We start from the raw sequence: 27175 nt of genomic DNA on the forward strand, positions 1-27175 counted from the left end.
TTTGTTTGAAATTTCTTCATATTCGGAATTGAAGAAATCATATTTTAAGGACATTGTATTCATTTTGTTTGTGCCTTGAATGGGAGGATTTATAAATTGATGTCTCTTAATTCAGATGCAAGTAAAAATAGTTATGCTTGCTGAGCCCAAGTGAAAAGAATGTTGGGTTTAAAGTTTAGAGATCTGAGTTTGAATCCTGTCATTACCCTTACTGGTTGTGTGACCTTGGGCAAACTATTTAACTTCTGTAAGCCTGTGTACTTAATCTATAAAATAATAATATACCTCAATTCATGTTTTGTTGCACAAAGCAAGATATAAACAAAAACAAAATACATTTTGGATAAATCTCATTGAGACTTAAGAATAAAGTAGAATGAGTACTTCCTAGACCTTAGAGCTGGAGAAAATTTAGTTTTAGCTTAAGTTGGCTGTTCAAGGCTGATAACCTAGTTAGTGGCTTAAGATACCTTGTGTGTCATAGACATGTTATTCAACAAGTTACAAATTCTTTACAAATTCATAGTTCGTTGACTAATGGAGAGAGCATGATGTTGAAAGCCATACAATCCCGGTTTCAAATTGCAGCTCCACCATTTCCTAGTGTAGCTTTTTTTTTTTTTTTTTTTTTTTTCCTAGTGTAGCTTTAAGTTTCTTAACCCCACTAAGACACAGTTTTCATATGTAAAATAAAAGTTATACAAGCTGCCTTCTAGGTTTATCGTGAAGATTAAATAAGGCAACAAAGGGAAGACACATAGCATGGGGTCACATCCAAAGTGAGGATCAACAAATACTACTCCTTACTCCTTTTTGTTTCTGTTTCTCCAGTTGTCCATTATAATTAATCAGCAGTAATTTTTTTTTACCCCGCCTGTTGGTTCTAGCCAGTGAGTGATTCTTCCTTGTGTAGTTATATAGATTTTTAAAATCCCTGATAGTAATACGTTTGACTATATTAGCTTAGTGAAATTCATTTGTCTTATGAATAATTTTTCTAATTTTCTGCTGTCAATTGAAACTCAGTTTTAGTTTTTTGAGATGTTATCAGTATTTTCTGAAAAGTTATCAGAGGTTTGTGGATAACCCCTTAAAATTGTGTGCAACATTTTACATATTGGTGCATAAATGCCTTTTTCATCATTCACAAAGTAGTCAGAGTAACCTTAAAAAGTTAAGAACCACAAGCCTAGTCATACGCTCTTTTTTTTTTTTTTTAATATAAATTTATTTATTTATTTATTTTTGGCTGTGTTGGGTCTTCTTGCTGCGTGCAGGCTTTCTCTAGTTGCAGCGAGCGGGGGCTACTCTTTGTTGGGGTGTGAGGGCTTCTCCCTGTGGTGGCTTCTCTTGTTGAGGAGCACGGGCTCTAGGCTCTCAGGCTTCAGTAGTTGTGGCTCGCGGGCTGTAGAGCGCAGGCTCGGTAGTTGTGGCGCACGGGCTTAGTTGCTCCGAGGCATGTGGGATCTTCCCGGACTAGGGCTCGAGCCCGTGTCCCCTGCATTGGCAGGTGGATTCTTAACCACTGTGCCACCAGGGAAGCCCTAGTCATATACTCTTGATTAAATTGTATTTAAGCATACCTTGTTTAAGATTAGTACCTGTAAGTCACTGCTCAGTACTAAGTTAAAAGGGCATTTTTGATACACAAAATATTTGCAATTGTTTAGTTTATCTTCATCTAAAAATAGTACTTTTAACAAACAGTATGAAAAGGATTGTTCTGAATATACTTTAGTGGATAGTTAGTTTATCTAGGTTACTTAAAAGTTAATATTCACATAAAATTTTTAAAAGCGGCCTTTAAGTACAGGAAGGGAATTTGTTTAAAAATCCTTTTGGGGAATCTAATCATATTCTAGTTTGTCTTTTGGTGAATATAGATTTTTCATGTATCATAATACTGAGATATGCCATTTAATTTTCTGCACATAACTGCAGTATAAGATTTATGTTAATCCAGAACAGACAGAGGTGAATCAGGTAATTTTCTCTTAAGTTAAAATAATTATTTAAAATTTTGTATGGTTTCTTTCTAATGACTTATAACTAAGAACATTTTTGTTTCACTTATTTTAATGATTTGAATTTGCACAGATGTCAAAAGATAAGTATAGTTCTTATTTGAAAATACTTAAAAGTTTAAAAAATTATGAATACATTCAAAGCATTATTCTAGCTAAAGCTTAATTAATGCATTATAAACTTCGGAGTTTAAAACTAAAACTTGTTTTAAATAAGACATTGAACATTTGAAATTGCACTTTGACCTTCTGTGATGTTATGAATAAATCCTATTCAAATAAGTTAATTTTAAATAGTTGAACTTTTACAAATAGTTATTAGTGAGCTACCCTATTTATACATTTTGTTAACATATCTTAGCATCTTCTGTTCTAAAGACTTTGAGAAAAATTGAGAGAAATTTTGTTACAGCTTCCACATTAAACATTTTTCCTTTGGTTTTAAGTACTTTAAAATCTATGAGATTTCTATTGATTTTATTAGCAAGTTCTAGAAAACTACTTCTTTGAAAAACCATTTTTTCAAACAACTGATTGTGAGTAAATGAATCGTTGGTAGTGAGTATACTGTTAAGTAATAGTGGTAACAAAGTAGGGAAGTAATACATTGAAGATTTTCTAAATGATTTCTTGCTGTCCTGAAAGACTTATTTATATCTAGTGGCACATAATTTGTTTATAGGGAATAATAACATATTCCTTAGAAAGTATGATATTAGAAAAAAATTACAAAAATGTTTCTTCTAATAATAAGTGAAATTTGAATTTTCAGGAAATCCTAATTTTCAATTGCAGTAACTTAACTATATCTAGGTGTTTCATATGTATTTTTCTATTGTAAGCTTACTCTAGATGCTTCTTTGGAAATTGATAGGGCTATATCATACCTAATATTAATTGTTGATTAATCATTATTTAATTAGCCTTTTATGTGAATTATCCAGGCTATTTTACCTCTTTTGCAGTTTGCATGTTTTGACTTATTTCCACAATTCTACCAAAAATTTAAAGGAACCAAAGGAGTAGAAGCCAAAATTTCTATCCTTCTGTTATTACTACTTACTACTCAAGTTGAGTCTATTTAATAAATAAATCAATTAATAATTGAAATGATGTTTTTAAACCTCTATTATTTTTTACTTTAACATTGCTGAACAGCTATATTAGAACTAGTTCACCAGTGAGAAAAATATAATTATAATTAGCAAGGTGCTGAAATGAGGAAATGTGTAAAAGAAAAAAGTTAAAGCGAGAGCTCTGTGATGAGGGAGATGCGTAGGAGTCCAGATGCTTGGAGCAGTCCTTTTCCCAACCAGGTTAGTTGACATGATGTTATTCTCATAAAAAACTTGTTTTGATTACATGGTATGAGTTGGTGATCTTGGTCCTTTTAATTAAGGATAAGAATCCATGATAAAATTAGATTTCGTATTGATCATCTTATGCAGAAGGACTGAGGATTCATTGGTTAAGAACCGCTAACCTGTCCTCTCGCCCCCAGGGTGTGAGCTCTGAAAAGGATTAAGGCCCACTGTAGGGAAGCTTGCACTGAAGCCTGCACTGCCCTTTCCCCTGTTCTTTCAGTTAAATAGAAGATTTTTAGTTCCCATGACTGTCAATCTGGTGCTTTTCACAAGCACCAAATTCTTTTAAGAAAATTAAGATGACTTATTTTTAGATCCACTGGCCTAGAATACGGAAAGATGATTTTTTTTTTTTGGTACTTCATGTTGACAGACCCTATACTATTGTTTTTTTTTCTGATGCATATTAGTTTGCGTTAATTTATGTTGAATTTGGTGATCGATACAAACTTTTAAAAATCAAGGACAGATTTTTATATGGTTAAGTTTGTTTGTCCAGTAGTAATTACAGAGTTTGGCAATGTTAAATCTTATATTTCATTAGAAATAGCTATCTGACAACCCTGTGGACATAAACTCTTAACTTTTATTTCTAGATTACTGCAATAATAAGGTACTTTCTTCTCATGTTTAAAGGCTTTAAATAGCTTTTATAAATGCTGAAGTGTCATATATTTTTTCAATATCTGCCAAATTGGTATTGTATTTAATTGTGAAAATATATTTTGATTTTGTTAACTAAAATAATTGCAAAGTATTAAACATTCTCAGTAGTTAAAGCTTTTTTTTTTCCCCATTTAATTTGAGCTTTTGTTGTTACTAACAAATAATTTGTGGCACAGTTTCTTTTCTTTCTTTCTTTCTTTTCTTTCTTTTTTTTTTTTTTTAATGACTGTTACAATCTATATACTTGTCACCTTAGTGTGCTAGAAATGTTCCACTCAGATGAAGGGTTCCTTTCTGGTTTTGTATGTTCTCACCTGCTCCTCACTGTAAATCATTGAGATGTCAAGTGCAATGATTAATTAAGCTGCACGTGCATGTGCTTTTTTTTTTTCACCTGTCAAGCAGGAAAGAAGTCTTATAGCAAGATTAGATGGTGCTAATTCACAGCTATTACTCCAGACTGTCAAGTGTGTAAAAATATTTTATATTTAGATGCTTACTTAGAATATGACATACCACCGTTTGGTTTAGAATTCTTAAATATTGTAAGATATAATTATTATATCAAACCTTGTCATTAAACTTCCAGTTAGAGGCAAAGGATAAATTCAGAATTCCTACATAAATATTTTGGAATTTAAGGCTCATACTTTATAATTATCTTTTATTCAAATGCTGGTAGTTGATTTATTTAAAGTAAATATTTAAGTTTCTAAATTTGTGTGTGTGTATGTATCATATACACCATGAGATCCATTCATAATGAGATTTGTTCTTGTTATAATATAGTATGGGTTTAAAGTTGTGATGAAACGATGATTGTGGTAACCACACTTTTTTCTGTGAGTAATGAATATTTGCAGAATGTAATGTTAAACTTTTAATTTTTATACATTAATATGAAACAAGAGACTTGGAAAGCTTGTTCTCCCTACCCTACTTCTTTCATACCGCCTGCCCCCTTTTTAAACCATCAGTAAAAAGTAAAACCTCAAATTGTATAGTAATCTTAATCTATTATTAAAAGGTCCTAGAAAGGAAGATTACAAGGTAGATTCAGGTTTTGAATCGGTTTTGCCATTGGTTTAGCAGCGGGTGGGCAGGCAGATGCCTGCTCAGAGTAGAACCTATTGCCATTTTTCACCATTGATAGAGTAGCCTTTCAGAGTCAATGAGCTCTGTCAATGTGAGCTTGTCAAGGCTACAACTTCATAGACCTGAGAGGCGGTTTGAGAGGTCAGCCCTTTTCAGGTTCGCTGTGATGCAAATGAACTTTAATGCTTAAACAACTATTGGAATTTTTATGTCTGCTCCTTGTTCTTTTTTCTTCACAAAGTCATTGACGAGACATTCAGTGCTTTTTAAATTGGAAGTTGCATTGTGCTAAAGACCTAGTACAGATTTACGGAGGGCTGAAAGCAGTTAGATCATGTTCTTTTCATGGTGCGATTAGAATCAAATCGATTTCCCTACAGCCTTCAGCATTCAGATGGCAATTTTAACAAAGCTTGGGGGCTAGACAAGGGACAAAACGACTGAACTGAATGTTAATTACACTCTGCAGCCTTATTTTCTTTTGATTTGGGGCTGACTGGCAACTAAATTAACAAAAAGTGTGACCATAACTGCTGCCCTATTTTCATTTAAAAGGAGAGCTGCCTCTAAAAGGCTATCTTTACAAAGAAACAAGTGAGGTTTGCTGATCATTGTTAACAAGGGCACTTTTTTCCTTTAAAATTCTTGCCAAAAAACTGTTCAAAAAAAGTAATGTAATAAATTAGTCATTGGCATATTATTATCCAGGGAGTTAGTTGATTTTCTGATTTTTATGACATAAGCTTAGAAAATGTAAGGCAGTAAGTAGTAGTTATGAATTATAATTGGCACCTCTGACTGTGGTGTGTCTTTAGCATGTTTAACATGCTAAGAGGTAATATGGTAACTAGATTATAGTAGGTACTTTAAATAAATATTAAACATTTTATTATGTAACATTCAGGTATTCAAAACCAGCTTGATCCTAACAGTTTTTCACCTAGCTCATCCTTGTTTGACATGAAGATTTTCATATTTGATGATTAGTACTTATTTAGTTGTGCCACATTAATGGAGCTGTATGCTTTTTTCCTTTCCTTGCAAGGAAGCTGCAGCTGCAGCAAGTTGCAGTTGCTTCTTGTGGCAACACTGTCCTGTTTGCACCTGCAGCGTGTCAGTCTCATCCTAACACCTGGCGCCATGAATTATCCTCCCCTTTATTCCTCCCAAGCAAGAAACATTTCATGCTGCATAGTATATATTGCAAAAATCAAGTGATCTTAAAGATAAATTTCTTAGTTGATTCCTTTAACAGCAGTATTGAATAAAGAGTTTGATTTTCAAATAAAACCAATTTTGTTTGAAAACCAACAAAAATGATTGGTTTAAATGCAGTTTTGCCTCTGTTTGAAAATCTTTATCTGTGGAATAATAAACTAGCTTTTAAATTTGGACATTATTTTTAAGTATGAGGTAAAAATTAGTTTAATTTGTTAGCAAATTGATTTTTTTATTAACTTTTAATTATTTCCTTTTTAAGTTTACTATAAAGGCCCTTTTCATTTTGATAACTAATGTGTAAATAACCTTTGTTTTAAAATATATATATTAAGGTATTCTTGTTTTACTACTTAAGTATTACAACGATATTTTTGAAAGAAATGGGGATTTAAATTTGTATCATTTGGTAGATAACATTAGCTGTTTAGACTTTGATAGTTTTAATCAGAGGCTAGTAAGTTCGAAACAGTTAAAAAATACAATGCCAAAAAACAAAACAATATCTTTATCAAAATAGAGTACTATTTCTGTTCAGGCTACAATTTAGTGCTTGAATATTGATAGTGTTATAGACCACCCTATACTCAGTCACTGTCTTATACCTCTTTCCTTTTCACACAAAAAGCAGCTGCAAAACAAAGTTTTTCTAAAACTAGTCAAGAGTAAACTTTTTTCTCATTTGTCTTCCAGACACGAAGATCGATTGAGAAGTTATTAGAATGGGAAAACAATAGGTTATACCACAAGGTGAGTACCACAGGGAGCAGCTTCGTACCGTTGGGGTCTGAATTGCACAGTATGGAAACAGATGCTTTTGTTGAACTAAAAATATGAAAGGTGGACAAATGGGTTAGTCTGTGTGCTGCAATAAAATAGAGCTCATTTTTCTTCTTTTACTCTCCTTCTTGTCTAGCTGTGCTTGCACTGGAGACTGAGCAAAAGGAAATGTGAAACGAATAACATGATGGAATATGTAAGTTAAAGGGCTGTTTTGTGAGTTTCTCTATTAAATGATCATTTATTTTGCTTCTGATCTTATTCTTTCCATGATTATTAATCAGCAAAGGTGTCAGGAGCTTAATCTCCTGAGCGCAAGGATTTTCTACGGTTCACAGATGCATGGTTTCATGTGCAAGACTGATTTATAAAGTTATGAATGACTTGAAAACAAGGCTTCACTGTGTTCTGAAAAATAATAAATTAATTGCCAAGATAAAATAGGCTGAACATGTGTTGATGGAGTGTGAAATTTTAGATGCTGTATAAAGAATAACCACAACTTTGGTTACGCAGCAAGTCAGATATGGCTTTTTTATATAATGCTAATCAGGTTTCCAAGTATGGAAGAAAACCTTTCAGTCAAGCCACTGGAGCTTAAGAAAACTTTAGCCTTTATAGATTTTAACTGCCCATACCTCAGTGGCCTTTAAAGAGTCTTTTAAAGTGTTATTGGAATATTATTTTGTAAAAATTATCTTAAAAGTAAACAAGAGATGAGATGTTGCTTATCCTGTGTTTATTCTTTAAAAGATATCTAATGGGCATGTATACACAATGAATTTTAGAGCTTAGAATGGGATTTAATTTACGGACTGCTTGATTTACTTGAACAGTTTTTCTCCTTTTGAAAAGTTCAGAATACTATAGAAAATTATGAATCTTTATTTATTCTCCCTCGAGCTTGGGTGTTTTATTTTAAATATGGAAAGGTAATATACAAAAATAAAAAGATCTGAGGAAGAGTTAAGTACCTGATACATCATTTCTGACAAATTTTATCTATTCTTTGAAACAGTATAGACATCATAGGTTTTGTGTGTGTGTGTGTGTGTGTGTGTGTGTGTATGTATAAAAGATTGATGAAAACAGTGCTTAGATACTGGAAATAGTTGGAAATTATCATAAAATTTTTTTCTCTGTAGCATTTTCTCTTTCTTTCATTAGCACACAATCAAATCCCATTTCTAGCCTTGAACATAAAAGATATCTTTAAAATGTCTCTTCTTTCATAGAACGGCTCTATTCAGTGAACCAAATAATGTAGATTTTATCATTATCTATTATATTAAGCATGTTAATTTATGATGATAAAAAGGCACTTGATACTTCTTTATAATAATAAAAGCACACTCAAATAACTTGTTTTGAGATTGACCTATGGAAATGCTAGTCTTATATTTTCATCATAGATGGTGAGAGAGTTTATGTATTTTGTGAGGAGGGATGGATATGTAAGAGATTTAAAGGATTTTGTGAAAAAAAATTTGCTATATTTATAAACCCAAACACTAAGCTTAAAATGGAGCTTTTTATTTATTTATTTATTTATTTTGCACATTTCTACATTTACTTTGGAAAGCAAAACATAAAAGTTATTCCCAATACTATTATTTCCAGATGGAACTATAAGAATGTCATTCATTCATAAAATATGCATATTATGTTCATGTTTATTTTTACGATGTTCTATTATTAATTAAAATAAAATAATTTCATTTAACCTTCCAAAACATTCTGAACTTATGTGCTCTGTTTGTAAAATAGTTTCCTTTAATTATCATAAATTTTAGATAAACACTTCTAGTGAAAGAGTAGTTTAAAAAAAAATAGGAATTGCTTAAAAAATGTATTTTTCTAAGTTTTCTTGGAGAGAGAGAGTGTGTGTGTGTATATGTGTATGTATATGTATATGTTTGTGATAGTTGAATGGGGGAAAAACATAATTTAAAAAACCCCCTAAAAATAGTTTTGAAAAGTTAAGATAGTGAATAATCTACCATGTATATCTATTTGACCTCAAATTTTATTTAACTTACAGAAATTTCATTTGTTAGTTAAAGGGAAGTAATTCTCCTCGATTATATTTTGAATATTGGAGTAAATCTATGAAAAATACCAACTTGATACCAACTTTTTTTTATTCAGATATGGCAGAGCAGTATGATCTAGAAGAAATGAGACAAGTGGTTAATTTTTATGTGTGGCTTCTGAAGGGAAAAGTTTGTAAGATATATTCTTTAAAAACTAGTAATAATTCAAGTATAGTCAAAGATAGCTTTTATTATTCATTATGTAGTATATACTGTAAAATGTAATTTAATCATCAGATTTTAGAGCTACAAAGAATCTTGTCATCTCTCCAATCCCTTTATTTTATAGATGAGGAAACTGAGAAACAGAGGAATCTAGCTCAAATAAAGAAGCTGGATAGGAAGCTAATAAATATTTTGTAGGCAAATAACAGGTCAGGAGAGTGGCCCAGGGGGCACCAAAGGATAAGTCAACTAGGAGAGGAATATTTGGAGCCACATATGGAAATACCTTCTTTATTGAGACAGATCAAAAGCCAGAACTGAAGAGTGAAAATGAAGGTTTCTGGCCCAGATGGCTAAATGTAGAAGAGTATCCAAACGTGGAGGTCATATCAAGACACAGTTTCTGAAAAAGAATGAGGAGTTCATCAAACTTGGAAACTGTTCAAATCAAATAATTTTTTGTTTAGCATCTATTCCATATAGAGTTGGAACAAGAGGAAGAACTGATTGTAATTTAAGACAGTTCCAAGTTTAGAATAAAAATCAGCTCTGGTTAACTTGTGTCTTTCTGTGTTACTGTGTTTAGTATTTCTTGATTTTCCTTTAGTTTTCTTGTAAAAAGTCTTTTGGAACAAATTTTAACCTTTAATTTTGCTAACCTAAAAAGAAAAGACTGTTTTAAAAAAATTAAGAGAAAGAGGACCAACTCTTTTTCTAGAGATCACATATCCTGGTACAGTAAAATGAGACCAACTCTAGGTAAAAGGGAGGAAGCCTGAGGAAGTGAGTATTGGGTCAGCTACAGCCACCATAGGGCAGTAGAAAGGGCAAGGCTTTGGAGTTAAGACAGTCCTTTGTTCAAATACTGACTCCACAATCCGTGGTGTTACACTTCTCGGATCATCAGTTTTCTCATCTATAAAATGAGTGTGACAATACTTGCCTCACAGAAAATTGTTAGGATTAAATAGATCCATATAGTATGAAACACTTGGTATGTAGTTAGTTCTCAGTAAATGCTAGCTTCCTTTTCTCTTCGTTCATGCATGCATTCTCCTTCTGTCTGTCAGAGGCACTAGCAAAATCATTTTAAGTGATGGAATATAACTGAAGTTTTTTTAAGATAAACTTTTTTTTAAAACTTTTTTTTCTCCTTCTACAGGTCATCCTCATAGAATTTTTACCAAAGACACCGATTTTTCGACCAGATTAGCATTTACTTTATTTATAGAGACTTTCCAAGTATGTTGTCTTTCCAATGGTGCCTTGCTTGGTGCTCTCCTGGTGGTGACATAACATTGGTTCTACAGAATCGTGTGGTGTTTTTTTCCGTTTTTGTTTTTTTAAATAACCGCATGTTCTAAGTGTGCATTTTTGTCAGACTTCGCAACAGTTATTTCATACAGATGTTTAATACTTAAGTTATTGTGCTCTTTTATGTTATATATTCTGATTTTCAAGGATTACTTTTTTGTATTATCAAAAAAATACATTTGAACTTAGCATAAAAAGTGGCCAGCCTTTTTTATTTTACCACCAAGGTACACACAGTCCTTTATTTATTAATTCCTTAATATAGAAAAAGACCTTTGTAAGGCTCTACTTATCTATTCTAGCAAGCACCCTCTTTGTATTATTTTTCTTGCTTTTTAAATTTATTGTCATTATTTTAAAATAGTAAATTTTCTTTCATAGCTTTTTGAACCTTAACATATTCTTTCTCATACAATTCCTAATGCTCTGTTTACAGCAGAAATATCTGTAACATTATGAAGACGTATCAAAAAGTTTTGAAGGTATTTCTGTCTTCGAAAGTAGTAAGGCAGGATTAAATTATTTTCATTAGAATAGACAAATCCCTGAATGGTATGCATGCATCTAATGGTTACTAGAGCTCAGGATCACAAAATATAGTAGCATTACAATCTGTATATTTTTGATCAAGATGATATTAATAATGGCCTTATTTGGGTTATTTTTTATTGTTTATCAAATCTTGTATACAAAAGTATAGAAATACTCCTTTAAAAAATTTCTAAGGAAAATATTTGTCCCAGTCTAACACAACTGTAGAATGGATATGTGTTTCTGAAAAGTTTTTGAAAGAAAGCAAAAGTTGTAGAATTAAATAAAGTAAGCTGGTGTTTAATACCCCACTAATATTTAAAACAGATTATTACTAAGAAATGAAGGGCATATTTAGTACTGTTTTAGTCCACTAGTTTGCTTTCAGTCCAGTTATGTATACTTTTTTGATTGAGAGTGTGACATACAAGTTTGAGTCAGATCAGTTCGTTTCTTTCAAATATGTACAGACATACACTTTTTTCTCCTTTTGGTTGTACATATCTCCATGCATTTTAAAACTTTCTAAATTTCTGAATGGCCTGTGTATAAATTTTTGTTTTTATAAACCTGAAATTATACAAATTTTGTGTGTGTCAAGAACTTGTTCCGTACAACTGTGGTATCGAGCAATAATGTGAATAACTTTTGAAATTATATAAACTATGCTTAATTTGTATTAAGAATTGGTACCACTATATAATACTTTTTTTTCCTTGTATTAAATCTTTTAAATACCAGTTTCATTAATTTATATACCTGTATTTTTAAAAAGTATTTATTTATACTTCTCCAAAGTACTACAATTCTATGTAAATTTGGATAGTTGAATGCCAGTATCTTATATCCTATATTGGACATTAGGAACTGTCTTAAAAACCAGGACTTTTTTTTTTTTTTTTTTTGGTCTGAGATTTATTTGTTTCCTTTGCCTCCCAAAACACCAACTTGAATTTATAAAACACTTTTCCTATGAAAAGCTCAAAGTACAAAGGATTCATACACTTCTCACTTTATTTACCTTGTGTCTTGGGTGTGTCCTATCACCTTAAAGTAGTGCAAATTAAAAGGTAATGCTGTTCGGAAACTCTAGTATTCCTCTGTGGTTTCCCTGTGACAGATTATTGTATGGAGAATGCTAATTCTGCCTCAGGATTCCGAAAGAACAGAAAAATATGATGACTGTGTAGACTATGCAACACAGTTTTCCGAATCTAAAATTTTGTAAATTTGTAAAGCACCATATTCATCAGCTTTATAGGAAGAACTATACCTATTTAGGCATAATTGTTTCTCCTGTTATTCTTCTTTAAATTGTAATTTTGACATTATTATATTCCCATAAGAATATTGTAACAGTAAGACAGTTTTCATACTTGATAATGTTAAGTATAGGATTTTTTAAAACTTTCCTAATTTTATTGAGAAGTATCAACATGTCAGTTGCTTAAAGATTCCCTAGAAATGGGCCCTCTTATATTTCTAATGAATATATAGAAAAGAGCTGTGAATGCTTAATATGTGGCATTACCATAAGCCAGTGATGCTGTGAGGAGTTAGATTTTCACGCTTGGGTTTTCATCAGTACCCCCCAGTGTAAGCCCTCTGGTTTACCCTTTCTTGAATCATGAATTTAAGTGCCCATGTTTTACTGGAAATTAGGAATGTCAGAGATGCCTGTGTTATGTGAACATTAGTCCAAAGAAAGTGTTTTAAATGATGATATTTAGTTTCTGTTTTCTGACTTAAAGTTTGTGAGACATGAACCATAGTACTTGTAAAACTGGCCAAGGAAAGGTATTAGCAGAAAATCTAATGTTTAGATTTTACTTATGATTTTTGTTCATATATTACTGGCATTTTACAATTAGTCCAGTATTCCTTTGTAGAAACATTCCTTTATCAAATAATGTACTTTGCAAACTTTATTATACTTTAGTACATGACTTTTATATACCTGAGTTAAAATATATACTCCAAAACCCAATGACTACAGTAAAACTGAAGTGACACATTTAGCTTTTAATAAAGGTAGATATGCCGGTCTCTCACAACTTCACTTATATCAAATGGTCATCAGATGCTTTTTTAAGACTTTTTAATGACTAGGTTTCATCCACTTAAAATATAAACATGTAATTTTGGCCTAAAATCAACAAGTGTTCAACCTTGAATACTAGTAAACAATGATATCCTTTTCTTACTAGAGAAACTAGTTTTGTAACAACTTTCTCCATGGTTGTATTTTCAGTGTTGTATGTAGAGAGCTTCTGATTGCTTCTTTATGTTAATAGACACAGGCTAACCGTATATAAAATCTTGACAGCATTCCATATCAATCTTGGTTATAAAAAATGATATTAAATAGTAACATGTACAGTTGGATCCATAGTTGCATGAGTTCAAACTACACTGGTTTAATATTTTGTATATAGAGTGTTTCAACTTTTATGGTATTTGCTTCACAGTTATAACCATTAGCTGCTTGCCTGATGTTTCACTGTAAATATTTGCTTTGGCTCAGCTCTTGGTCAGTAGTACTAAATCAAAAGTACCTTGTGTTTGAAACTGTCTTTGACTGAATTCCAGCATCTAGTCCTGGACTCTGTTTCCTTCTCCTATCCCACTGAAGTACTGTGGGTCCTTTTGCTGCCCTCCTGATGTCCAGAGTCTTCACCCAGGTGTGGACATAGTTCAAAATTGCCTTTCTATCTTCCTTCCCCAAAGCTCCCAGTAAGAATGTTAATTTTTTGGCACTCTTAGCTAGGTGTTTAGAAAGCCAGTTAAAGTGATTCAGTCACATTAAGTGATGAATGGCTGACACACTGAATTCTGCTAAAGTGGTACTTGCATTTTTAAAAGGGAATTTTTTAACTTAGATTTCCAATTGGTACAGTGGTACAATTGGTGTTTTCCTTTTCAATAGACCCTATCAGTCTGGACTTTCCAGGAAGGGAGTAATAGAAATGGTTGCATATGGGGCTTCTCAAACCACTATTTCTGAAGAAAGCTGATTTATGTTAGTATTAGGGTGGAAAGAATAGGCTCAAGACCAATCCCAAACCAAACTATTGGTTATCCCATAATAGTCTGTGTTTAAATAAATAAAGCAACTCTTAATTTTCCATGGATATAATAGCCAACTTTATGTTTTTAGGATCATACCTTTTATATAAGCTGAGATTTGAAGGAGATTTGTCTTTAAATCTTGAGTTACCTTGTTCTGTACTTTTACAAAGATTTTTAGATGGTAATTTAGGAGAAACTTAAATATTGTTTACATTATTAGTCATAATTTTGTGTACTTGTTTCTGTTAGAGGGAGCAATAGCCCCCTACCCCTGCCACCTCCCCATGGTAAATTAAAACAGCAGAGGTTGTTTGTAGCCTTAATAGACAGTAATGAAAACAGAAATTCAGATTGCTGATCCTGATTTTGAATTGATTTCTGATGTTCTGCAAGATCATCAAGTTACTTGGCATCTTTGCTTTTCATCTCCACAAAAGGAGGATACTATGACTACCTCATATTTTTTAATCGTTTATTTTGCTGTTATTAAGTCCTATATAGAAGTAAGTAGCTAGATGTTTAATAGTAATGACTGAGTAGCTTTTCTGACTTATTTACAATATCAGCAGAAACTTGAGTTATTATCAAATTTTGCTTTTAAAATTAAAGAGAGTGAGTACTCCCTATATATACTTATAGTAATGCTTTGCTTGTTTAAAAGTCAGGTAAACATTAAATATAATATTTGAGAAAAGTTTCTAATAAGACCTTTTAAAATATAGTTACACCTCCAATATTAAAGTAAAATTACACCTTTCTTTTGGTTTGTTTTTTAACATTTCCTTTCCTTCATAAAAATGGTGCTCTGAATTTGAGAATTGACTGCTTTTTTCTCCTCATGAAAAATAGATAGTATATTGCTTTCTTAGCTCTTTATCTCAGAAATATTTCAGTGAACTAACTATACGAGGTAATACTTAATTTTGGCAGATAAGCTATCTATTCCTTTTTTTTTTTTTTTAAAGAACCATAATGTCAACCAGCCTTCAAGAGAAGATAAGTAACAGGTTGGTGTTTTGGCTGCTCTCCTCTACTGGACCATGATGTACCCTCAAACTGCAGATTTTTCTCTCTTATTATTTTTCCTACTGGTTCTTAATTTAGTAAAACTGGTTCCAGTTCTTCTCAATATAAATGCTATATCGATTTAAAATGTTTTAGAAGAAAAGCACATTCTAGTTCCTCAAGAAACCTTTTGTACTAAATAAAAGACCACCACCTCTTCCTTTTCTTCCAATAGCAGCTTGTTTAACTAGGTAATTACTACAATCTCATTGCATTACCATGAAGTCTTCATAAACAGGAGTTTGTTTTAACTGAAGTTGTCAAATCCCTTTAAAGTCTCTTTCTTTTTACATTTGTTAGGGCTAGTGACATTTTGACCTCTCAGAAGAGTTAAGCATTGTAAAACTGGCAGTGGAAAGCAAGGTAGACATGATTTGGAAAGCAATATGCTGAAATCTACTGTTGGAGAGAAATAACTGCATTGTTATCCTACAGTTTGGTTTACAAAGGGGCAAGTTATGCAATGGCCAAGAATTGCCCACAGCTTTATGTATTACAATGGAAATTATTTTTTGAAAGAAAAATATTGTTCTAGATAGAGTTTTCCTCTGCTATATAATGTCCTTTGAGAAGATAGGAGGCTACCTTGAATACAGTATTCTTCTATTTATTTTTTATAATTTAAGTGTGACAAACAATTTTAAAAAGTACCAAATAAAGGATTTTAGGAATTTGTTCCTATGTCCTTGATGAGCATGGAATAGTTTACAAATAAAATATCAATAATTCATCAGAAATTTTTGATGGGTGAGCAGTTATGCAGACCCAAGAGGTCCCTATTAATTATGCTTTCAGGTAATTCTAATTACATTCGGCTAAGTCTAGTAACATTAAAAAAAAAATGAATACAATTTTGGTAAAATATGCAGTTGAATTTTAAAGGTGTGTATTATATTTTTCTTTCATTATTGAGAAATTAAAGCCATTGTCAAACGAATATCATCTGTTTTTGTTAAGATGAGATTTTTCTTTTGGTTAGATAAAAATTTGTTGGCTTTTATAATTGTGAGGAAATCTGTATTTAAGGTGGCTTAGTTTTTGTTCCAGTGTAGGTTGCAGTATATTTAGTCTTGCAAAATTAAGCCTTCACTGACATGGTTTTCCTAGTAAACAAATGGAGACCTAATTTGAGCTAGGGGATTTTTGTTTTGTTTTGTTTTTAACTTTTACTTTGCTTGCTTGCTTTGCCTAGTTGAGTTTTCATTGTTCTTAAGTGCGTCTGTTGTAACACATGACTTCAACATGTGATTACATGCTCAAAACTGAAATATGGGCTAATTCACAGCATTTGGTCTCTGAAGACTATAATATGTCAAATAAAATTTTAAGCCAATTTAGGTGAAGTTGGAAAAGGGAGTCTGGAATTTTGAGATCAAATCACTTTAAAAGAAATTGACCAAACTTAATAATGTCTGTTGAAATGACCATGGGAATGAATATACATACACATATTCCTTCTGTAGACACAACCTTTACAAGTATCTGGGGATAAGATATCTGACGTTATGAATATGAGTTTAGGAACTAGGAGCAATAAACTTATTAAAGAAAATTTTATATTATTGTGTTCATGAACTTGCTTTAGAGTTGGAACAAAGAAGAGGAAAAAATACAACTTACATATTACCTTTTTTTTCCTCCAAAGATCTTATTTAAGTTGTCCCTAAATTTTTAAAGCCAATACAGCTATTAAGGTTTAGCATCGGTTTTTCAGTTTTTAGGGGGAAGCAGATAATTCTAATCACTATCCCTGTAAATATACACATTTAGCATTTAGCTAAAGTTTATCTGTTGCATTGTATCAAATGACTGTTTGTCATACAGACTTTTATTTTTTTCATCTTACTTGATTGACCCAGGTTCCAGTGCAAACCTTAAAAAAAAAAAACAGTTCCATATATATGGAAAAAAGTGTATGTGTGTGCATATATACACACACAATTCTAAGATAAAGTAATTATAACTAAGACATTATAACTAAGAAATTCACTAAGACATTTCTGCAGTAGGCAGTAGAGATGCTTTTAACACTAAGACATTTCTGCAGTAGGCAATAGAGATGCTTTTAAAACTCCATCACCTGGATTGCTATAGTTAAAATGACAATTGATTCTATTTGAAACATTTAAAAACTAAGGGAAATTTTGTGTTCGTGGATTATTTTTATGTTTCCTTGAATCATCTCAATATTGTAGTTTTAAAAGAATTGATTTCTTATTTTCTGAGTTTTTATTCTTCTACTTATTTTTTTTTTTCATCCTGACAAGAAAAATGCAAGAGTTCTCAGAAGTAAATGAAGTTTCCCTTTTCACAGGTGGAGACCTAAGCAAAAATGCCATTACTGCTTGCATTAGTTACTATCTTAGAATCCATCACAGAAAGCCCAAAAGATAGCCCAACCTTTTGTACCTACAGTCTTAGATATTGTTAGATAGCCATTCAGTTTTCTTTACATTGTGTGTGAGATGAATATTTCTTGAGACTTTTTTGTTTGCTTTACTAAAGAAATCAACGAAGGAAAAAAAGTCCAAAAAACAAAACAAACAAAAAACACCCTGTAACTCATGTGAAGCATGCATGGTGTTGTAATTTCAGTTTGCAAAGTGGTGTGATACAATGTTGCTGAGCCAAAAGCACATGATAGATTTAATGTAGCCAATTGTGTACTTTTGAAAAAAAGAGTAACTGTTCCCTGTGAGTTAATTTTGGATTTTTTCAAAATCTCTCTTTTAGGCTTTGTGCTGGATTCTTCCAGACAAATGCGTATTCCATGTGGGCCACTGTTCTGCTAAATGCTCTCAGTTCTCCTTTTGCAATCAAGATTATGTTGCTAAGGAGATTTTGCTTTTATTGGTGCCATTGATTTGTGTTAATACGTTTTGAATACCTCTCCGTATTCTTCCATAGACAAGGCCAAAAGAAAAACTTCCCCGAGTTTCCCAATTTACATTACAAATGGAGCGGTGGTGTAATGAAGCCGATATAAAGTGGGCAGTTGAAAGGGAACTAAAGAAGGGCACTCAAGTGAGAAATGAAGAAATGTGCTGAGTGTAGTCTGTGGGCTGCCTTTGGTCCAGCTGCAGGAACTGGCTCGGGCCATAGGTAGAGTGAGTGAGCACCTCCCTCTGCAAAGACCACCCACTTTTTGGAGCCCAAGCTGGCATACCATAGATTACCTCATTGACTAATATAGGGCCATTTAAAAAGTGAGAAACTCTTCTGAAGCGGCAAAGAGATTATTCTGTCTCACCCCCAAATCTCTTCTTGAGTCCTTCCTAGAGCATGACGGAGGCTAGACTTCCTATACATTATGACTTTAAGTTATCCTTTAAAGGAAGCCTTATGGATGATTGTGAGGACTAGCATATTCAAGTATTGCTGGTGTGTGTGTAGGTGAGAAGGATGTTAACTAGATTAAATTTAAGGTTTTAGTTATATGCTTCTTACTTTGTATCATATTCTAGACTCCAAAGACCGTCTTCTTAAAAAACTCAAATGTTCTGCGGTGAATGGAAGGAGAATCCAACTTGACATGTTTTACTTGACAAGTAAATCAGTGATTTACTTACAGTGTAGTATCTGAAGGTGCCAAAGAATACCTTTGTGGCACAGTCATACCTTTTAGTGGTTTACATTGTTCACACAGTCTGGTGTTAACCCATATGGTTTTGTTCTGTTGGTCTTTTAATCAAAGCACAAATACTGCACGGATATAACCTGAAGAATTTTTAGACATTTTAAATCAGAAATGTCAATATATTAGAAACTATGAAAAAAATTGCTACACAAGTCTGAATAAATTAAGAATTGATCACAAGGAAAGCATCTCAAGTGTTAAAAGAACAAGCCTGCATTATTTAGAGGTAAAGAATGACTTGTTTCTGTCAAAATAATTTATTAGTTACTTCAGCAAAATAAAAGTCTAAATTAACAGTCCTTTAATGTTGTATGATCTGGTCAAAAAGCATAAATTGCAGAGGCATTCTGCTACCAGTGGGAAATAAGAAATTTATAAAAACATCTGGAAAGGAAATCTTTAATTCCTGTATTTATAGTGTCTCCTCAGTAGGTTTTTTTCTCCAAAAGATACTTGTCAGCTACTGTGCTTCATGGTTAAAATACCAGTTTTCAGACTAAATGTGGTAAGAATTTTTGTCATATATCCCAAAATCTTCGTGTACTGTACTTCTGCGGTTTTTTTCCCTGTAATTTTTTTTAAAGCTTTTAACATTAACTACAGCTTAAAGACTAAAGTTGAAAAATACAGGGATGAATTTATATTTTCAACCTGGTATTTTTGGCTGTATTTGTCAATTTCTGTATTAATGATACCATTCTTCCATGGTATAATCTTAAATTTAAGAATTGTATTATAGGTAAAAGGTAATGAGACAAGTAACACAAATATTTCTGTACTATATATTGAGAGCTTTTTTTTTTTTTTTCCAAGTTGGAATTTAATCTATTGAAACTGACTTAAATTACTTCAAACTTATGCTTGAAAAGACTGACCTGAAGAGGTAGGCAAACCTGTTTGTGTACGTAAAGCATAAGCAATATAGTTTTACTCTGAGCATCAAACATGTAACAAAAACTAATGAAGCTATTTTCCAAAGATAGGTAAAGTTTACCAGAGGCATTCTAAGATTTATGAACTCTGAAAAACCAGCTCTTCATAGTTTTCTGTTTGTAACATTCTATACCTGCTGGAAGGTATTTTTGTAAAAGAATGTAAGTGTAAGAAGTCAACCATTCTTCCCAGATTGACCAATATTTCTTCTATCTACTGTTTAGAGCAAAGATGAGTTAGATGATCTATAAATACATGGTGTGTGTTTAAATACTATCAAACCCATCGACAATTAATCTGCACTAGGAGAGCCTTGCAGAAAGTATGTGTGTAGGAAAGCACTATCTTCTTTTCCAATTCTGTCAGCACAGGGTCTTGCTCTTTAGCCATATAGACCACATCCATTTTTAAAAAGATAGAATCTCAGAGCTGGAAGAAACCCCAGTGGTACCCAATGGGGATGTGCCTTGGAATCAACTGGGGAGTTTTTTGTTTTTGTTTTTTTCAAATACACTTGTCTGTACCGTCCCACCCCCTACCACCCCCATTAGAATTGGGAGGAAAGTAGAACGTGTATATTTTGAAAGATTTTTCTCAATTATGATGACATCGTTCTTCCCCATTCTAACCTTATAATGACCTAAGGAGTTTGTCTTTTATCTGTGCTCACAGATTCTTAGTGACAGAGCTTATGGGGGGGGGGGGGGAGACTTTCCTGCAATAAATACTATAAATAGAATCTTCCTTTTTGCAAACTTAGCAATTTTAAAAAAATCCTAAAAGCTGTCATTTGAAATCCAGAAAGCGTTCTCAAAATTGATTCTTTGCAACTGAAAGACTATCACCTATGCCTAGAGCACCTAAAGGCAAATTGTTGAAGAGAAACAACCCAAAATTGCTTATCTCGCTAAGTGGTGAAATTCTAGCTCTATCTACTGTCCAACCTGAGAACTGTGACTTAAACATTTAATTATTTATAGCTGGTCCGTGTGAAAACATTTAGAATGGCTGGCTGGCAGCCTACCAGACCCTGAGTTAAACATTCTACAGCCTGACTAGACTGCTGGGTAGCCAACTTCACATCAGATTAAACACATTCTCTTCATGATGAATAGCTTGGAACCCAAAAACTTGATTTCCTTACAAAAAAATGCAAGGGGTGTGTTGTTTTCTAAGTTAAAATTATTTTATGTTTTACTGCCACCGTTCTATTTGTGATTGTCAGAAGTATTTTCCTTGGTGGTGGTGAGATAGAAGAGAAATGGACAATGAGGGACTTTTGGTACTAATAAAATTTAAAAAGGACTCCAGCAAGGTTGGACACAATGCAGCCTAGAGGTGAACATTCATGAATTTTGCACAGAAAAAATTTACATTTCATTAACATTTTAAATTACAAAGGCAGGTCTACAAATACCGATTTGTGTGCATGTGTGTTCTCATTGCATTTTCCAAGCAAATGGTGAATAATGTAATGCTAACTATATTCTGTTTCCTTACCATTAATTTCCCTTTTTATTTTAAAGTGTAAGCTAACTGTAATGTGTAGTAACATTAATTTCAGTGAGCCGTACTTTACGTTATCTATGGATCTATGCACGTAAGCTCTGTGTAATGTTCCCTTGTGTAATAAATGCTTCTTCGGGATAATGAAGGGTACTCTGAGCATCATTGCTCAGCTATGTAGTAAACCAGTTCTCCACAGACTTGCCATTCTAGTTCTGCATCCACATGAATAGAAATCAACTCTCTTGATAGTGAATGACAATATGAAAATGAAATATTTGATGATGAACTTTCACTAGATAGGATAGAGTTCAACTCCAGTTGCCATTCTTTCAAATATGTTTTTGGGAAATTTATGCTTTGGGAAAGTCTGTGAAATTACAAAGAATCTGAAAGGGTTACAGAGGAAATGGTGGCTAACTATGTAATGAATTGAAATGTTGGAACTAGGAATTGTGCTCAAGGGAGCTGTCTGTCCAGCAGGCTGCCAGTTGAGAGTAATTGACAAGCAGGTGCCTGAAAAAACGACAGGAAAGGCCTATTTTTAGTTATTGGCATCAATAATAATGACATTATGGCTTTAGGCCATGATTGAAGAAGATATTTTCTGAGAGTAAAGTAGTGTATCATGAATTTAAAGTGTGTTAACTGTTCAACTGCAGGAAGTTACAATGTCTAAAATTTTTTAATGACTGAAAGCCCTTCGACCAGAATCTCTCATTTCAGAACTTGTTCTTGTGCAGTTTGAAATTTTAGCAGCTTAAAAAAAAAATTAGCTTTAGATATATTTTTGATAAAGGAAAACTGTAAAATATACTTTAAAAATCACAAAATGTTTACTACTTTTATGAATGTGTTTTTTCATTTATTGAATGTTTGGAGCACTCTCAGAAATTACATAGTTTTGGAGTTCTCAAGGAAGCAGCCATTAGTGAAGAATATTGATACTGCAGGATTACTGAACTCTTGACAGTTACCTTTCTTACACTGTCTTCTTCTAGCAGTATGGAGTCCCTATAACTATGCTTCAAATGTGCTATGATTTTTTTTTTTTTTCAAATGATCTGATTCTTAAATGCCACATTTTCAAACATGAAAGTGTAACTATGAACAATTTCTTGGTTATCTCCTTTGTTTCCCCATTGAACTACCCTGATTTACTCATCAAAATTGCATTCTTGAAATGAATTTGTATCAAGGTCACAAATGAAATTTATTAAACCATTCAAAATCAACTGGAGAATGTTTTTAATTAAGAAGATGAAGTACAGGAGTTAGCAATGTTGAAACCTAGATTCTTAAATAGTATGTTAAAATTTGTTTTAAGTATGCTTTTGGGGTAATATTTAAATAGCTTAAAACAAAAGGAATAAAAGAAAAATAATGTTTGCTTTTAAATAATTCAAAGTATTGGCCAGAGATAGAAAGTCAGTGGTAGTTCTGCCTTGAAATAATGCTTAGATTTCAAAATTTGAGGTTTATTTTTATGTTTTGATTTTTTACAAAAAGGTTATCTTGCTTTCTTCACAAGAGTGTTTAAGACTTTGAACTTTTTGAAACTGCTAGATGTAATAAGTTTTTAAAACAAACACTGTAGAAATAAAGAGAATGTCAAATATATTTCAAACAGGATAGAATTTACTATTATAGCAAATCTGTTTACTCACAAAATGGCATTTCAAAGATACCTCTTAAAAACAAAAGGGGAAAACAAATTTTTAAAATTTATTGTCATTTTAGTGCGACTTTAAGCATATGTTTTGACCCCGATTTTATTCTTTACAATTTTAAAATAGATGATGGTAATCCTTTTTCCTTCAACAAAAAGGAATCCAGCTCAACTTTTAAAATCTACTTTTAAGAGCTGTCCTGTTAATACACTTTTCTTCATAGGATTGTCCATCACGTTTAAGTAGGTAAATAAGTTACCTCTTAATTATTTTATACTAGCTATATGACTTTATTTTCATTACTTTCAACAGTTACAACTTTAGCTTTAAAGAATACTTTTATCAATTTTTTTGCATCAATTCAAAATTCAGAAGGTACAAAAGACAATGGTAGCTAGTTTCTATTCTCTTCAGTTTGCTTCCACAAAGTGACCGTTCTATGGTGAGTCTTTTTGGTTTTATTTTTGTTAGTATTTATTTTCCTTTTAGTTATCAAAGAGATTTATTTCTGCACTATGTTCCCAAATCATGTTAACTGCTAATCCTGGAATAGCAGATGAAAACTTCCATAAAAAATATATGTTTAGTTCCAAGATATGACACTGCTGTAACGTAAAGACCTGTTGAACTTCTGTTCCTGGGTGAGAAAAATAATCCAGTTAATATCTTCCAAATCCACAATAGATCTAGGAAAATAGTCTGAATACCAGTTGTCCACCATCATGGGTAACGTGCAGATGACTAAATCATTGATGTAGATTTCTTTAGTACCAGGTAACAGAGCTAAACATATGTTACTAATGAAATTGGAGACGTTTGACTTGTTCTCCTTAATAGTGCCATACTCTAAATTGGTTTGGTTAGGGAAGGGTGTAAAGAATATGTGTTAATAAGCTTGGCCTATTCCCCGGCATTATGCCAAGTGCAAAGGCTATCAAGGGAAATAATATCACTCTACTTCTGAAGAGTTTAGGCTGGAGAAATAAACATGTAATGTGGTATAATACGTGCCAGTAATCAAGGGAATTACGTGGTACGGTGGGGCTACAAAGAAGCAATAAATTTTGTATTGGGTGAGAAGGTCAGTGAAGTCCTCAGAGGAGATAATCATGATGATTTTGAAGGATCAGTTGAAAATGGACAGGTGCAAAGGCAGAGAGGGACATAAATAAGTTGCATTTAAAAATGGGTTCTGCATGACTGGAAAATAGGGAAAGACTATCTGGTATGTAGTAATTATCTCAAGTTAATGAATTATGGGAAAACATCAAGAGATAAGGCCAGAAAAGGGAGAAAGGGCATGTGTACCATGCTGAAATTTTTACTCTAACCTGAAGCTATTGAAGGATTTTTAGAAGGTGATTGGACCCGATCAGATCTCTCACTGAAGAACTCACTATTTTAACAATAAGACCAAATAATAGGTAAGATGGCAGGAATAAAGGTGTAGAAAAACAGATCTGACTTTTGTTTAACAGAAAGACTAACCTTCTGACAATTCTGGATAATTACCTGGGACATTATCAAGGAATCTCTGGAGTCAAACCTGGACTCTAATTCTGGCTCTGCCACTTTCTGGCTATTTGACCTTGGAAATATTACTCAACGGTTTTGTGCCTCTGTTTTCTCATTTGTAAAATAGATTTATAATAGCACCTGTTTCAAGAAATGGCTGTGAGGATTAAATAATGTAATGCATATATTCTATTGACAATGCCACCCAACCTAAGATTACCAGGAACACATGAGGAGGTGAACAAAATTGGGTTAATTGTTGAAACTAGAGCGCACACAATGGGGTATCGGTGGAGCTGTTACAATCAGAGGGTGCTGAAAAGGCCTTATAAGATTTGGGCTCGTGTTTGGTGATTTGGAAGAGTTCAAGGAAGCAAGAGTTTGGTCTGGATTGCATCCTCTCAGGAAGTGGGATCATTTTATGATTGGGTATCTTAATGCATCTTGTTTAGATGGTGGGAAGAATGAAGGGAAGTTAAAGCTGTAATTGGTAAAGAAGCAGCAGTCACCTAGTTTTAGGTGGAAGGGGGGATATTTGGTATTTTGTGCTTCGCACTGTGACTTGGCTTTTTATCTGTGCTTAGACAAAATTATGAAGAGGTCTTGCCTGTTTGTCTTATTTCATCAGGGTCACAGAGTGGCCTTGCCTGATATTGATGTTCTGTCAGATTAAATTTATGTTCAACAAGAGAATACCAAGACCTAGCTGATAGTAACAAGCCAGTTCCCAGATGCCAGGGGGCTGCTTTCCTCTTCTCATCACTCAGCATAATGCCTATCATAAACTTAAAGCTTAAAAACTATTTCCTAAGGAATTGTAATATTGAACCCAACTCTCAAATGCATTCTGACCCAGTAGTCACTCCTTTATGTTACTCTGAAGCATTTAATGGACCCTAGTTTAGTTTAGTTTGGTCTATTTTCGACCTACCCTATTGGACTGCTCCTTTTCTATGTGGGTAGATTTTTCTTATGTTTTAGATTTTTACTTTGAGTTAGTATTTTTCATACTCAAAAAGTATAGATCAGAATGTTAAACTTTTTTTTAAAATTAATTTATTTATTTTTGGCTGTGTTGGGCCTTCGTTGCTGCGCACGGGCTTTCTCTAGTTGCGGCGAGAGGGGCTACTCTTCGATGTGGTGCGCGGGCTTCTTATTGTGGTGGCTTCTCTTGTGGAGCACGGGCTCTAGGTGCGTGGGCTTCAGTAGTTGTGGCACGTGGGCTCAGTAGTTGTAGCTCACAGGCTCTAGAGTGCAGGCTCAGTAGTTGTGGCGCATGGGCTTCGTTGCTCCGTGGCATGTGGGATCTTCCCAGACCAGGGATCGAACCTGTGTCCCCTGCATTGGCAGGCGGATTCTTAACTACTGCACCACCAGGGAAGTCCCCAGAATGTTAAACTTATAACAACAGATTCTCTGAACATTTTTGTAAAGGTTTAAAAATTTTTAAATATAACCATTCCAACATCTCCATTTTGTGTAAGTATAACACTGGTCAACCTTTATAGTGTTTCTCATGACTGAACTTTATTTACCAAGTGTAGTTATTTGTGTAATATCTGTGTTCCATTATATACCATGAAACCTGTTAGTCTTGTGTTGTCTTATCTCTAGCACTAAGTGCAATGCCTGGCACACAGTAAGTGTTGAAGAAATGGTTGTTGAATAACTGAAGGAGGAGGAGAAAAGAAATTGTGTTTGGAAAGCAGAACTGAAACTAAAATATTTTGAGCAGTTACTCAATGCCAGGTCCTATTTTAGGCAGGTTGCAAAAGTTATAAGGGAATTCTGGATATAAAGGTTAGTATGTCTATTCTGCAAAGGAAACTTTGACTTAAGCTGAAGATAAGTAACTTGTTCTTCTAGAAAGTGATAAATCTTGATTCCAGACCTGTGTCATGCATCAAACATTTAATAAACACTCATCTTGTATTGCACTGGGAATTGAATTTATCAAAGCCTATCATTAGCGATTGCTGCTTTGTAATTACATCAACTCCTTCAGCTACTCTCCCTCTGTCACAGTCAGCTGGGAGTCTCAACTTGTTTTAAACACAGCTGTCCCCCTACTCTGTGCTGGCACCTAACAGCTGAATGGGGCTGGAGAAAAACCTACAACCAGTGCTCATTTCATTTTCAGTTCATTATCACAAATGTCAAATAGTCACCACCCAAATATCTTACCATACTTCACAAATACGTTTGTTCTCTTACTCTCCAAAATTACTTTGTCATACCTTCACTTCCCACCGCAAATGTTCAACACCAACCTTCTCTTACTACTGGATCTTTCCATCAGCATATGAACATTCTCTTTTACCTCCTATCTTTAAACAAATAAAACCCTCCCTGGACCTCATATTTCCTTCTGCCATGTCTCTCACACCTCACAGAAAGCTTCTCAAAAGCTTCCTCACATTTCAGCTTACCTCTACTGACCCTTACTAGGTTTTGGTTACCCACTCCCCTGAAGCTGCTCTTGTCAAGATTACCAAACACTTCCACTTTGCCAAGTCAGTAGTCACTCCTC

General features: G+C 33.2%; 1 protein-coding gene across 4 annotated transcripts in view; it reads left to right on the plus strand.

Moving 5' to 3' along the window:
- Positions 1–27175, plus strand: part of CHIC2 (cysteine rich hydrophobic domain 2) — a 70351-nt gene that overhangs the window by 35666 nt on the left and 7510 nt on the right. The window contains exons 4-6 of one of the 4 annotated variants that reach the window (XM_082462328.1): positions 4460–4521; positions 7061–7117; positions 7284–7322. In XM_082462328.1, coding sequence (XP_082318454.1) covers positions 4460–4521; positions 7061–7088 — 90 coding nt within the window. In that variant the 3' untranslated portion in view covers positions 7089–7117; positions 7284–7322. The other 3 variants (XM_082462326.1, XM_082462327.1, XM_082462325.1) reach the window with 3 other exon arrangements.

This window comes from Balaenoptera physalus (assembly GCF_965194825.1).
Source record: "Balaenoptera physalus genome assembly, chromosome: 5".
Classification (NCBI taxonomy): domain Eukaryota; kingdom Metazoa; phylum Chordata; class Mammalia; order Artiodactyla; family Balaenopteridae; genus Balaenoptera; species Balaenoptera physalus.